This window comes from Vitis riparia, chromosome 6 (genome assembly GCF_004353265.1).
Source record: "Vitis riparia cultivar Riparia Gloire de Montpellier isolate 1030 chromosome 6, EGFV_Vit.rip_1.0, whole genome shotgun sequence".
NCBI classification, from domain to species: Eukaryota; Viridiplantae; Streptophyta; class Magnoliopsida; order Vitales; family Vitaceae; genus Vitis; species Vitis riparia.
In genome coordinates this window covers 3,606,729-3,620,417 of record NC_048436.1, presented here as the reverse complement: position 1 = coordinate 3,620,417, position 13,689 = coordinate 3,606,729, and the positions used below count along the sequence as shown (strand labels likewise).

The 13,689-nt window shown below is 37.9% G+C and overlaps 1 protein-coding gene across 1 annotated transcript in view; it reads right to left on the bottom strand.

Moving 5' to 3' along the window:
- The window catches only part of LOC117916353 (DNA ligase 1-like), a 36,187-nt gene extending 24,589 nt beyond the window's left edge, over window positions 1-11,598 (bottom strand). The window contains exons 1-4 of the mRNA XM_034832307.1: window positions 10,701-11,598; window positions 7,761-7,877; window positions 6,693-6,794; window positions 6,504-6,623 (exon numbers count right to left, since the gene is read on the bottom strand). Coding sequence (XP_034688198.1) covers window positions 6,504-6,623; window positions 6,693-6,794; window positions 7,761-7,877; window positions 10,701-11,477 — 1,116 coding nt within the window. The 5' untranslated portion in view covers window positions 11,478-11,598. The remainder of the gene's footprint in view (window positions 1-6,503; window positions 6,624-6,692; window positions 6,795-7,760; window positions 7,878-10,700) is intronic.
- Between the last annotated feature and the right edge of the window lie 2,091 nt (window positions 11,599-13,689).

Genomic DNA, 13,689 nt, shown 5'->3' with positions numbered 1-13,689 from the left:
CAGGTCATAAACTCAATGGGCAGAATTTCATTCAATGGGCTCAGTCTGTTCGGATCTTCATCTACGGGAAAGGTAAGAAAGAATACCTTACGGGAGCCATTGTTCAGCCGAAAGAAGATGATCCAGGATACCGAACCTGGAAGTTGGAAAATAGTATGGTGATGTCTTGGTTAATTAACTCTATGACCAATGACATAGGAGAAAACTTCATGTATTATGGCACAGCAAAGGAGATATGGGATGCAGCTAGAGAGACCTACTCCAACATCGATAATACCTCGGCGATTTTCGAAATCAAGAGTATTCTCCAAGATCTTCGACAAGAAGATTCAACTGTTACCGAATATTTTAATATCCTTACACGGTATTGGCAACAACTCGATATTTATGAAGAATTGGTTTGGAAGTGTCCCGAAGATGGACTCCTATACAAGAAGGTCATTGAAAAGGAACGCATCTACAAATTTTTACTTGGCCTTAATAAGAATTTAGATGAGGTACGTGGAAGAGTTCTAAGTATTAAGCCATTACCTAGTGTTAGGGAAGTTTTTTCTGAAATTCGCAGAAAGGAAAGCAGACAAAAAGTGATGTTGGGAACCCAAAATTCCTCCAAAAATCTTGAGAACTCAGCCCCAGTTGCACGAGGAACCCAATCCAACAACAACAACCACCAAACGAAGAAGAATCGTCCATGGTGCAACCATTGTAGAAAACCTGGACACACGAAAGAGACTTGCTGGCATCTACACGGTAAACCTGCTAATTGGAAACCTTCTCGGCCACAGCAAAACAGAGAAGGTCGGGGTTACACCGCTGCAGCCGAAGAAGGCACATCTGGCACTATCTCAAATCCTGGTCCGTTTAGCAAAGAGCAATTGGAGGCACTACAGAAAATGTTCCAACAGACTCTTCAATCAACTGGAACAACTATTGGTACCGCATCTGTAGCCCAGAAAGGTATTTTTTCCCATGCCCTAAATGTTAGACAGGAAAATCACACTACATGGATAGTGGACTCAGGAGCTTCAGATCACATGACTGGGAATCTCATGGTTTTTCATGAATATACTCCTTGCCATAACAATTCCTCTGTTCGAATTGCCGATGGAACCCTTTATAGGGTATTTGGCACAGGTTTAGTTATTATTTCCAAGGATATTACTCTTCACTCCATGCTCTATGTTCCGAAATTGGATTGCAACTTATTGTCTATAAGTAGACTAACATAGGATCTTAATTGTGTTACTAAATTCCTTCCTCACATGTGTGAATTTCAGGCCTTGAACTCTGGAAAGAGGATTGGCAATGCTGAGGTGCGTGCTGGACTTTACCTTCTAAGAGCTGAGGAAATTCGAAGGCTACCAATGAAGACTGCTTGTGTAGTTTCCAACCCTACTACCAAGACGGATAGTGTTGTTATGTTATGACACTACCGATTAGGTCACCCAAATTTTTCCTATCTTGAAAAACTATATCCATCATTATTCAATAAAAATTCCAAAAAATTTCAATGTGAAATATGTCAATTGTCCAAACATACTCGCAACTCCTATTCCATTCAACCATACAAACCATCTCATCATTTTTCCTTGATTCACAGTGATGTTTGGGGGGGCCTCTAGAATCAACGACATTACAGATTCTAGATGGTTTGTCACCTTTGTTGATGACCACACTCGAGTGACTTGGGTATTCCTTATGAAGAAGAAATCAAAAGTGAGGGAAATATTTGAAAACTTCAACAACATGGTTCAAACGCAATTTCAAGCAAAAATTCAAGTCCTTTGGACAGATAATGCTCGAGAATACTATCACAACATTCTTGGGTCATATCTTCTGGAGAATGGCATCGTACATCAAAGCTCGTGCATTGATACTCCACAGCAAAATGGAGTTGCAGAAAGGAAAAATAGACATTTGATGGAGGTTGCACGATCCCTCATGATAGCTTCAAACGTGCCTAAACAATTATGGGGTGAAGCTGTACTCACAGCAACCTACTTGATCAACCAAATGCCTTCTAGGATTCTTCAATTTAAAACCCCGTGTCAAATCCTCCTCGTTGCATATCCATCCGCTCGAATAATCTCGTCTATCTCAGTCAAAGTCTTTGGTTGTACTGCTTTCGTTCACATCCATAAGTCCCAACGTAGTAAACTTGATCTGACAGCCACTAAATGCATCTTTCTCGGGTACTCACCAAACCAAAAAGGATACAAGTGCTACTCTCCAACAACCAAGAAATTCTACACTTCCATGGATGTCACTTTCTTCGAAAATCAACCTTTCTACCCCAAAATTGCAATTCAGAAGGAGAACTGGTCCACAGATGAATTCCAACTTTGGGAAACCGATATCAGCACTACTTCTCCTTTGAGTTCATCACTGCCTCCTCAAACAGATAGTACTTTTTCTGTCCCCGAAAATAATTCCTTGGATGTCCCTTCTGTCACACCTGAGTCAACTACACAAGGTAGTAAAGAGGTAATAGTTTATTCTAGAAAAAATTTAAAGGAAAAGCTCGAGAAACCTCCTCAAAAGGAGCCCGAGGACAGCACTCCACCTGAGCAGAACCAAGAATTGGACCAGGATCCAAGCAACCCAAACTCACAACCAGGTAACACAATTTATGATCTAGATTCCAGTAATGACCTTGATGATCTTGATCAACCCATTGTTTTAAGGAAAGGTGTAAGATCCTGCACTCAGCATCCAATCAGTAATCATGTGTCCTATGGAAAGCTTTCACAGAATTTCCAAGCGTTCATCACTTCTCTTGAAGATGATCATATCCCATCCAACATCCAAGAAGCACTTCAACAACCTGAATGGAAGACTGTTGTTCAAGAAGAAATACAAGCCTTGGAGAAAAATGGGACATGGGAAATCTCAGAATTACTAGAGGGTAAGAGGCCTGTTGGATGCAAGTGGATATTTACCGTGAAGCACAATCCGAATGGAAGTATAAACAGGTTCAAGGCTCGACTAGTGGCTAAAGGATTTACTCAATCCTATGGCATTGATTATGAAGAAACATTTGCACCAGTAGCAAAGCTCAACTCCATCAGAGTGTTATTGTCAGTTGTAGTAAATTTGGACTGGAATCTGCACCAACTTGATGTCAAAAATGCATTTCTCAACGGAGAACTAGAAGAGGAAGTCTACATGAAGATTCCACCTAGTATGGAAACTCCAGAAAATTGAGGAAAAGTGTGTAAACTGAGAAAGTCCCTATACGGTCTAAAACAATCACCTAGGGCCTAGTTTGATCGACTGACTAGAGTTGTGAAAAAACATGGATTCATCCAATGTCAAGCAGATCACACACTGTTTATGAAGCACTCTAAGGAAGGTGAAATGACTCTGTTCATTATCTATGTTGATGATATTATAATTACCGGAGACGATTAAGAAGGGATAGGGAATCTCAAGAAGCTGCTAGCAAGAGAATTTGAAATCAAAGATCTTGGACAACTCAGATACTTTCTTGGCATGGAAGTTGGCAGAACTAAGGAGGGAATTGTGGTCACGCAAAGGAAGTATGTCCTTGATCTACTTCAGGAGACTGGGATGCTAGGTTGTAAGCCAGTGGACACGCCTATGGATCCTATTGGTAAGATTGATAAAGATAATGACAATCATCCAACTGACAGAGACAGGTACCAAAGGTTAGTAGGAAAGTTGATCTACTTAACTCACACAAGGCCCGATATTGGTTTCGCTGTGAGCATGGTAAGCCGCTACATGAACAATCCCACTGAAAGACACATGAAAGTCGTATACAGAATTTTATAGTACCTTAAAAAGAGCCCGGGTAGAGGACTCTACTTCAAGAAAACCTCAAGTAGGGAAGTTGAGGTATTCACAAATGCTGATTGGGCAGGATCCTTGACAGATCGGAGGTCGACTACTGGGTATTGTTCCTATGTGTGGGGAAACTTGGTGACTTGGAGAAGCAAGAAGTAGTCTGTAGTGGCGAGAAGCAGTGCAGAGGCAAAATTCAGGGCAATGGCTCATGGGATATGTGAAGGAATGTGGCTCCAAAGAATACTCAAGGAACTTGGAATTATATCAAACTCCACTATGACAGTTTTGTGTGATAACAAGGCTACCATAAGTATTGCAAAGAATCCAGTTCAACACGACAGAACCAAGCACATGGAGATAGACCGTCACTTCATCAAGGAGAAACTTGAAGGGGGAACAATCAAACTTATGTATATTCCTTCAAGTCGTCAAACAGCAGACATTCTGACAAAGGCACTTCCAAAGGCCACCTACGAAAACATGAAAAGCAAGTTGGGAATGCTAGACATCTACTACCCAACTTGAGGGGGAGTGTGGAAATATGGGATTATGATTTGTAATTAAGTGCCAAGATTAGAGGGATTGTGTTAGGACATTTTCTATTTTTATGGATGAGAGAATCTCTCCTAATTAATTATTGTTTCCTTAGAGATAGTGATTGTGCATATTATATGGCTTAGATTAGGAATCCCACTTGTATATATATAGGTCACTTTGTATTCAGTTTTGACACAGAAAAAAGAAGAATATTTTCTTCAAATCCTAATTCGAGTAAGACTAGACACACCCTCTATAAAAAAAAACTATATACAAAGACATCCTCTAACTATCTCAAACTTTTGAATCACAAGCCAAGAGCAAGCTGACTTGGATAACATTAAGTGGAACTCCTCTAAAAGCAACAATACAAGAGGCCCAAAGAGAGGAGTAGAAGTGAGGTAAATCCCACAACATCCCTTCCGACCTCCACTTTTCCTCAAAAATCCTAGCATTTCTCTTTTGCCACGCAATCCACAATAAAGTGAGGCAGTGAGGCAAATTAATAGCTAGATTCGGCATGTTAGAATTTTTTAGTAATTAATTGAACTTTAAAAAAAATAAAGAAAATGGGTTTTCTGAACTTTCAATCTTCAGTTATTTCAAAAGAGACAAGGAGTCACCAAAGAAGTAGCTAACTGTCTGTTTGAGTACACTTATTATTTTTGTTTTAAAAATAGAAATTAGTAATAAATTCTCTATAAAAAGTACAGCCACTTGTACAAAAAGTTTTGATTTACCTTATGTCTTTAAAAATCACTTCCAAAATTTTTAATAACTGTTTAAAATAAATTGAGCTATATTGATGTAGTGGTCGTTGTGTGTACTATGAGCATGCACCTTCATTAATGCAGGCTCTTTCCCTCTGCATGTATGAACAAGAAAGCTATATGGCAAGTGTGATTAATCTCATTCTCTCTCTCTAGACTTACATTTTGGGTTTAGGGTTTAGGGTTTTCATCTCAATATAGTAGGGGGTGTATGTTTGTGTATCACCACACAACTAGGTAATTTTTTACTTTTCTGATCATCAAGTAGCATGCCCAACACCCTTGCATATGAAATAATTTGCCACTAATTAGTACACTGTACACTAGTAAGGTACTAAGGAAAGGGGTGTAAGCAGCAGCTCATACACATGTCAGTTTATTTCCAAAAAGAAATATTAGAGTTTTTTTAGAGTTAATTTTTTAAAAATTGTTGAGCTGTAAATAGAATAGGAGAATTATTTTCCTATTATGTTAGTTTCCTATTTTTGTAAATAGATAGATTTATTAGTTTCCTATTTATGTAACTAGATAGTTTTATGATTTAGGAATAAGTTAGTTTAGGAATAAGTTAGTTTCCTATTATGTCTCTTGTTTCCTATTTCTTCTCTTCTAATCTCCTATATAAACTGTGTGTATAGTCAATCTAATAGATAGAAATTATTATTTTCATCCCATATTTCGTGTCAAAAATAAATAAATAAAAGGAAAAGGTGGGGAGCAGGAGGACATGAAAAGATGAACCACCACAGTTCACATGATACTTAGCAGAGAGCAGAGGGCATCCAGGCCTCCAAACTCACAGGGTACGACTCTTATATGCGCACAATAAGCAGAAATGGTGATATACAAATTACAGTCAATGAAATTTTTGAGCCAATATTCCGCTTGTGCTTCAGAATCATTCAAAATGCTAGCTAGTGCATTAAGAGCTAGAAACACCAACTTTAATTACCATATTTTGCCTTACTTTTCAATACCATCCATCATGAGTAACTCTTATTTGAAAGACATAAATGCACATCCTGCTCCTGAAACCAACTCTCCATGCACCCAGAAAGTAAGACATTCCTATTCATAAAATTCCAACCCTAAATCAAACAAGCAAGCATCCTTTCCACATGTGAAGATATTAAAAACAGTGGTTCCAAAAGCAAGAAACAATATGCATCACATTGCTAAGGGCCTATGATGCATAAATATATATGGTGCAATTTTTTTAACATCCCAAAATATAAACACAAAGAAACATGGAAACATCCACATCATGCCCATAACAGGTTTCAATATGAAGTGGACACTTATTCAAAAACATTCAAGCACAAAATTCATCACATGAATTACAGAACAAAAAGGCAGCATTTTATTTGATCTAAAAGAACATCAACTCACCTCCTCTAGAGGCGACTGGATATGTGGAGGTGGTTGTGTCAACTCTTTGTCATTATATACAGCAGCTTGTCCCAATGCAGTTAACAGAGTTTGCTCTGCCAAACCAATTCGCAACTTCGTCTGCAGGAGGAATATATGTTTACATAAGGAGAACAGGGCCAAATGAACTGGTGTCTAATAGATATCAACCTGAAGTAGACGAATTAAATACTGTGGCTCGCAGTCAGTGGCTGCAACAAGAAGTGTCTTGATATGGTTCTTTTTCTTCTCTTGACTATCCTTTCCAGATTCCTAATGAGTTCCAAAGCAGGACAAAAATCAATAATAAGATAAGGAAGTTACAAACTATGTCATCAATAATAGACACTTGATGTTCAACTTTCAAACATAAGTTAAAGGTTGAATTACTATTATCTAAGAAGCAGAATCAATTCAAGCACAAAGAATCATTCTTTTTATGCATTAACTGCATTAAGCTCCTTTTGTTCAGATAGGTAACTTTTTCCCTTTACATGCCACTTGAGGCAAGCCTTTGGTGGATCAAGGACACCATAGTTTCTGACACCTTACTTTAGTTATTATTGTTCCTGCAAGAAATTCTACACAAACATGCCATCAAAACCATACTTTTGCAGGCCAATGCGTAGAGTTAGGCTTTCCAGTAAACATGTCCACCTTTAGATAACAACAATAACTAAATAACAAAGGTTCTATTTGGTAATTGTTTTCGAAAATAGTTCTGAAAAATGGCTTTTGAGTTAAATTTTAAAAAACTATTTTCTGATTTTTTGTGGAACAAATGTCTATTTGAAAACCCAACATTTAACCTGTTTTCTATGTTTTTAAATATATTTTAAAAACAACTTTTATATGCAGTGCTTTATTTTTTAATCATTCTCCACATTTATATAATTATTTTTTAAAACAACTAAAAATAACTGAAAACACAAAAAATGTTCTCTAAAAACACTTTGTTTTCTATTTTTAAGACCACAAAACTGTTTTCCCTTTTTTATTGTCAAATGTGTTTTCCTATTTTTTATTTTGGGAAACAAAAAACTATTTCTAAAAACAGTTACAAAATAGGGTCTAAGGCAACTTACAAATTAAAGATTTGTCACTTCCTTTCTCATTAAAAACATAAAAATAAAATAACAAATAAAATCAGCACCATGCCCAAACAAGATAAGGCATCAGAAAGCGCACATGTAACGCACAAATTTGATGTCTAAGTAGAGAAAGATAAAGATAATGCACCTTGGCAATAAGTCCAAATGTATTAAAAACCTTGACAACGGTTAATGGATCAGGCTTGCGCATCAGAGACTGGGATGATCGGCATGCTTTTGCAACAAGCCCCAAATCTCCCAATGCCTGCCACACAGTCATAAACAAACTAACCAGTTAACATCAGGTAAAAGGAACAGAATCCACAAAAAATAAATAGCTGCACGGTAAACCCCCAAATCAATATAATAATCACACAATCAAGAAGCAATTCCTTAGGTCAAAGGGCACACATAAATGTAACAGAGGTCTTAATCATTTTCTTTATGGGTTTTGAAAGACTTCCTAGGGCCAAGGTTCTAAGCCTCACCCTAAGTTGGACTATATGGTGAGCAAGAAATGCAAGGATCCTTAAAGATGAATGGAGGATGCCAGATGCAGTTTGGGACTTATTCTATTCTCTCTACTCCTTTTGGGCTTCTATTAATGAAGCCTTTACAGGCACTCCTTTAAGCCTTCCATAGTTCCATCATTAGATTTAAACCTTGCATGCAGGTCTAGGAGATTGGTTGAGAAGACCTTTCCAATATGATCATTGCCTCCCAAGATTTATGTCAAGTTAACATTTGATGGATGTTCTTTGAATATATCAATGCAACTAGGGATTGGACAAACGCTTAAAATCATAGATTTACATTGATAAAAGCATATTCTAAACCTGCAAAAGGTTTCACTATTAAAGCTAAGCTTCTAGCTCTTCTGGAGGGCCTTGTGTTTGGCTCAAATTTTAGGTCTTTCTGATTTTCTAGTGGAAGGAAATTTAGTTGTAAATAAGAAGGAAAGAGACCAATGGAGGTATGGTTGGTCAATTCCCCATGTTTTTTATACAGCTTAGCCAATCAAGTTGCAGAGTTTATGGCTAAAAGAGGATCAAAATTGTTGGTATGTTTTGTAGAGAACACTTTGACTTTCTGAATTGTAATTAGTAAAGCTTTTGGTATGTTCTTGAATTGGTTTTGTTTCTTATTGAAGAGTAAAACTTGTATTACTTCTCTTTGTAGCGCTTTTCTACATTTTTTTTTATCAGATTTCATATTCTATGGAAGGATGTCACATCCTTCTTGGCCTTCTGATTTATAGAAATAACAGAGGTTTTGTTTCTGATGGGAAAAATCAACGTCCAATACCATATAAATGCATAAAACAAAGAAGCACAGCAGCAAAATAGTAAACCAACTATTTGAGGGTCCTCCATTCAACTCTATCTGGGCCATGTTCTTGTTAAACTAAGGACCATCAAGAATTTTCTCACTGCCCCCAATCAAGTTCCTTTTGTTCTTCCTCTTGTCCTTTAAGTGACTTCAATTTTGACAAAATCAGTGACTAAGTCTAATTAGTCTTGTCCCTAATTAGTGGTAAATCTACTCATACATACAATCACTCATTATTTCTGTGTTGCTTTTCATTTTGGCTGGCTCACTTCTCAACATTCATTTCTTCAGAACTTCTGAGTCATTAAGCCAAAAAAAACTATAGTCATCTTGTAACCAAACAGGTCTTTGCAATCACCTCAATAGGAGCAATCCAAGTACAGAGAAGATATAGAAAAAGCACCAAGAAGCAAACCAGCACAAAAGGACAACAAAGCAGAGAATTATACAAGCTAACTTCCACCCACTTTTAACATAACCACTTTTCAGAATCTCATAATCACAATTCTTACTGTTTCCTCATTTCAATCAATTTTACTAAAGCTACATTCTATATACTCCCATTCAGTCCAACTTTGCGTCAAAAGTTCATATGCTAAGGTCTCTCCATATTTCTAACTGCCCATGCCAGTCACATCAACAAAAACATATACCATCCAATCTCATCCCGTATATGTCAAGTAAGCACACCTATAACTAATAATGCCATCAGGAAAGGCTTAACTCCTACACTCAATATAAGCTTACCACGAATATAACTTACTTGCCTCTCATTCAAACACCAGTGCAGCTGCATAATACATGTGGATAACCAATCTATAATCTACAGCACACTCTTCTCTTTCCAAACAAAGGTTTCATGTCTTAATCTTTGTTCCACTACTATTTCTAGCAGTTTCATTAATAAGGAAATAGATAGTCAATGATTTCAGAAAATATTCTATAAACATTTGAGTGGTGGTGTTACTAGAGATGAGAGAGGAATTGTGGTCAAGGGCATTGATGATGGTACAAGAGTTCGGATTCTCCAAACAAATCATCACACAATCTTCCATGATTGATGATTCTTGCCAAATCAATTTCAAATCACCCATTGAACATGGAAGACTAATCATTTATTTTTGTTTAGTCAATATACCAATTGCATTTTCACATTTTACTTGCTCAATAGTCTTTGTTTCTGTTTTCATATTTTCTTTTGTCCATGCATATATTGTAGAAATTCAATAACTCGGAATTGAAGTTTCATACCATTCAATTAACTTTACACTCAACATTTCCAAGCATCTTCCGTTTTCATCTTTCTTAGAGCATCTTTCTTAGAGCATCTTTAACTTCAGATACCCAAATTATTAAAGAAAAACTATAATTTCAGCATGGCCTAACTTAGTACCCTTTCTACTTCTCTTCAACGTCTAGTGAAAAGATTTTTGCTTTTTTTCCACATTTTGAAAAATAAAAAACATAAAACAAATTATGGTTGAGTGTGGGAGCAAAAATCAACTAATAAAGAAAAAATCAAAATCAAAATGAAAAAATAGTCATAGTTGTGAAAGGTGCAAGGCATGCCCAAATGAAGTGAGAGTAAGTGAGAGTCAATTCAACAAAAAAAACCAACGGAATTATAAATTTCAAGAATAAAAGTGCAAAATAAAAATAATAAAAATAAAATAAAATAAGACAAAAGGCTCTACAACTAAGGAGAGGCTTGGGCTAGGCGTGCCAAAGGGCCCCTTTAACAAGAAGGATAATAGTTTACCTTGTACTGGCTCTTAATCTGCTCTTCTTTTCTTCCACAGGCTTCCGCAAGTGCCTTAATAATTGACGCATCCCCAATTCCAAGCTCCAAGCCCTCATGCGCCGGTGCAATCCTGTTGGCTGAAAGATAGACAACCGCTACTAAATCGTCCGGGGTGGCGTGCATCACCGTCCTCAACATATTGCACACAATATCCGTAATCACAATCCGACCCGTCTCCTTGGAAATCATATCAAAAGCCCTGACAAGAAAAAGAAATGGAACTGGCTTGTCCTCCCAATACGCCGCCGTTTTGGGATTGAAATCCGCCGCCTTTTTCCTCAATTGCCCAATACACTCTTCGACGTCAACCTTCTTCGGTTTCTTCGCCGGCAACGCATCCAATGGCTCGATCTTGGAATCGGGGGTTTGGGAATTGGTAGATTTTTTAGGTGGGGCAAGGTCTGGGGTTTGAGTTTGGGTTTTGCGCTTCTTCGGAGACGAGGATTGGGATTGGGATTCGGACTGGGATTGGGATTCGGACTGGGATTGGGGCTTCTTCTTGGCCGCGGCTCGGGCTTTGGACATGAGAGCATCGAAGGCGGAGGGGAGAGAGGACATGGTGGGTTTACGTTTAGGTTGGTGTTTAGGTTTAGTCTTAGGGTTAGGGCTTGACGAGAATAAAGAATTAAGAGAGAAGGATTTGAATGAGACCGAAAGAGGAGGAGAGAAGCGGAGGTTGAGATTGCGAGAGAGAGGGTTGTGGCCGAGACAGTGGCATGAACGCAGACCCAACATCAACTGCTGAGAGAGACACCCTCGAAGAGAAACGAGAGAGACGAAAGTGTAGAAATGGCGGGAAACTCACTGTTGTGATTGTCTACGGCTACTTTCCGCGATGGACTGGGAGTCTTCCAATAGATGGACGCCGCGTTGCTCCGGACGCTACTGATCTTAAACCTAGAATATTTCAAGGGAGAAGGGCCAACGGGGCCCAAAAATTAACAAATGGTCCATATATGTTACAGAATTAATAGAAAGGCTATGAGATATTGAGTGACCTATATACCCTTCAAATTTCCAAGTCAGATTGTTGTAAATTAAAAGGGAGAATTGTGTTAAATGTGAAATGCCATGTCACCTGACTGCAAAAAGGGTCACCACCCTCCTACCCCTTTATCTCTCTCCGTAAACACCATGATCAAAGAGGATGGCCACTGTGAATGTCCCCCAACCGATTTCTTCGACGGGCAAGGGTTGTGAGCAAGTCAGAAATCAGAAAAGCCTTGCATCTATTTTATCATCATCATCATTTCAAAATCCAAATGACGGTGGGTGTAAATTATTTTCTCTCACATTTTGATTTGATCATATCCATCTTGGGTCATAGGAATGAAGCATGAGGTAAGTAAATTGAAGAAACTTACAGTGAATATTTTCGAAAAGATCTCCTATTAAATGGCATTTCACCTGTTTGAAAATTCTTCACTTTATAATCTGGTTGTTGGCTTTATAGTGTAGGCAATAAATGGGTATGGTGGAGACGGTGAGCTGTGGGGATTAGTTAGCGCACTTATGATGAATAGGAAAGTAAATTGGGTTTCATTTTCCCCCTTTTCAGTCAGCCATGACATTAGGATGTGGTTAAACCGGCCATATGCACTCTTTAAGTTGTAGGTAGGTCGAATTCCTGCAACTGTACAAAGCATTTACACCAACTGTACAAGGCATGTACACCAACTGTACAAAGGTGTATAAGGGTGTGTATCTTAAGGGATTTCGAGTGATTTTTAAGAACTTGCTCATTTACTTTTTCCAATTGTGGGGGACATTCCTCGCACTTATTGGTTGACAACATACTCATTGCATGCATTTTATTTGATATCTACCATGTTAATTCATTGTTTTATCTCCCCTACATTACTTATGCGTATGAACGGAAATGAGGGTTCATTTTTTCCTCATTTTCCCTCATCCACGAGAATGGAAACATTGTTGCCCCACCCATATGCACTTGTTCGGTCATCCCTTTGGTGGATTGCATAACTGTACAAGCCATTTACACTAACTGTACAATCCAAATGTGCTAACTGTACAAGTGTGTACAACCCTACATATATTGAAGGATTTCAACTTTTTTTGAAAACAATCGTTGCTCATTTCCTTCTTTTTTTAACTAGGGGGACATCCCTCACAGTCATTCCTCATTTCCCTTCGTACACATTCAAATGACTTGTGGTAGCCCACTTATGTTGCATAATTGTATAGCAGTATCTGAAAACATATCTTGGGGACGCCCTAAAGCGCTCATGGTATCATTATGAATATACAAACCAAAACGAACCTAAATTGGGTTTCATTTCCCCCTTTTTCAGTCAGCCATATCTTTGGAATGTGGTTAACCCGCCCATATGCACTCCTTTAGTTGTATTTATGTGGAATTGCTCCAACTGTACAAGGTCAATGTACTAAATGTACAAGGGTGTACAAAGGTGTATATCTTAAGGTATTTCAAGTGATTTTGAAGAACTTAGTCATCAACATTTTCCACTCGTCGTGAACATTCCTCACACATATCGGTTGACAACACACTCCTTCCACGTATATTATTTTATTTGTACAATGTTAGTTCATTGTTTTAGTTCCCCTACATTACTTATGCGTAGGAACTGAAATAAGGGTTAAGTTTTTCTTCCTTTTCCCTTATCCACGATAATGGAAACATTGTTGCCCCACCCATATGCACTTGTTCGGTCGTCCCTTTGGTGGATTGCATAACTGTACAAGCCATTTACACTAACTGTACAATCCAAAAGTGCTAATTGTACAAGTGTGTACAACCCTACCTATATTGAAGGATTTCAACTTTTTTTGAAAAAAAATCGCTGCTCATTTCCTTATTTTTTTGCTAGGGGGCATCCCTCACAGTCATTTCTCATTTCCCTGCGTACACATTCAAATGCCTTGTGGTAGCACACTTATGTTGCATAGGAACCTAAATTGGGTTTCA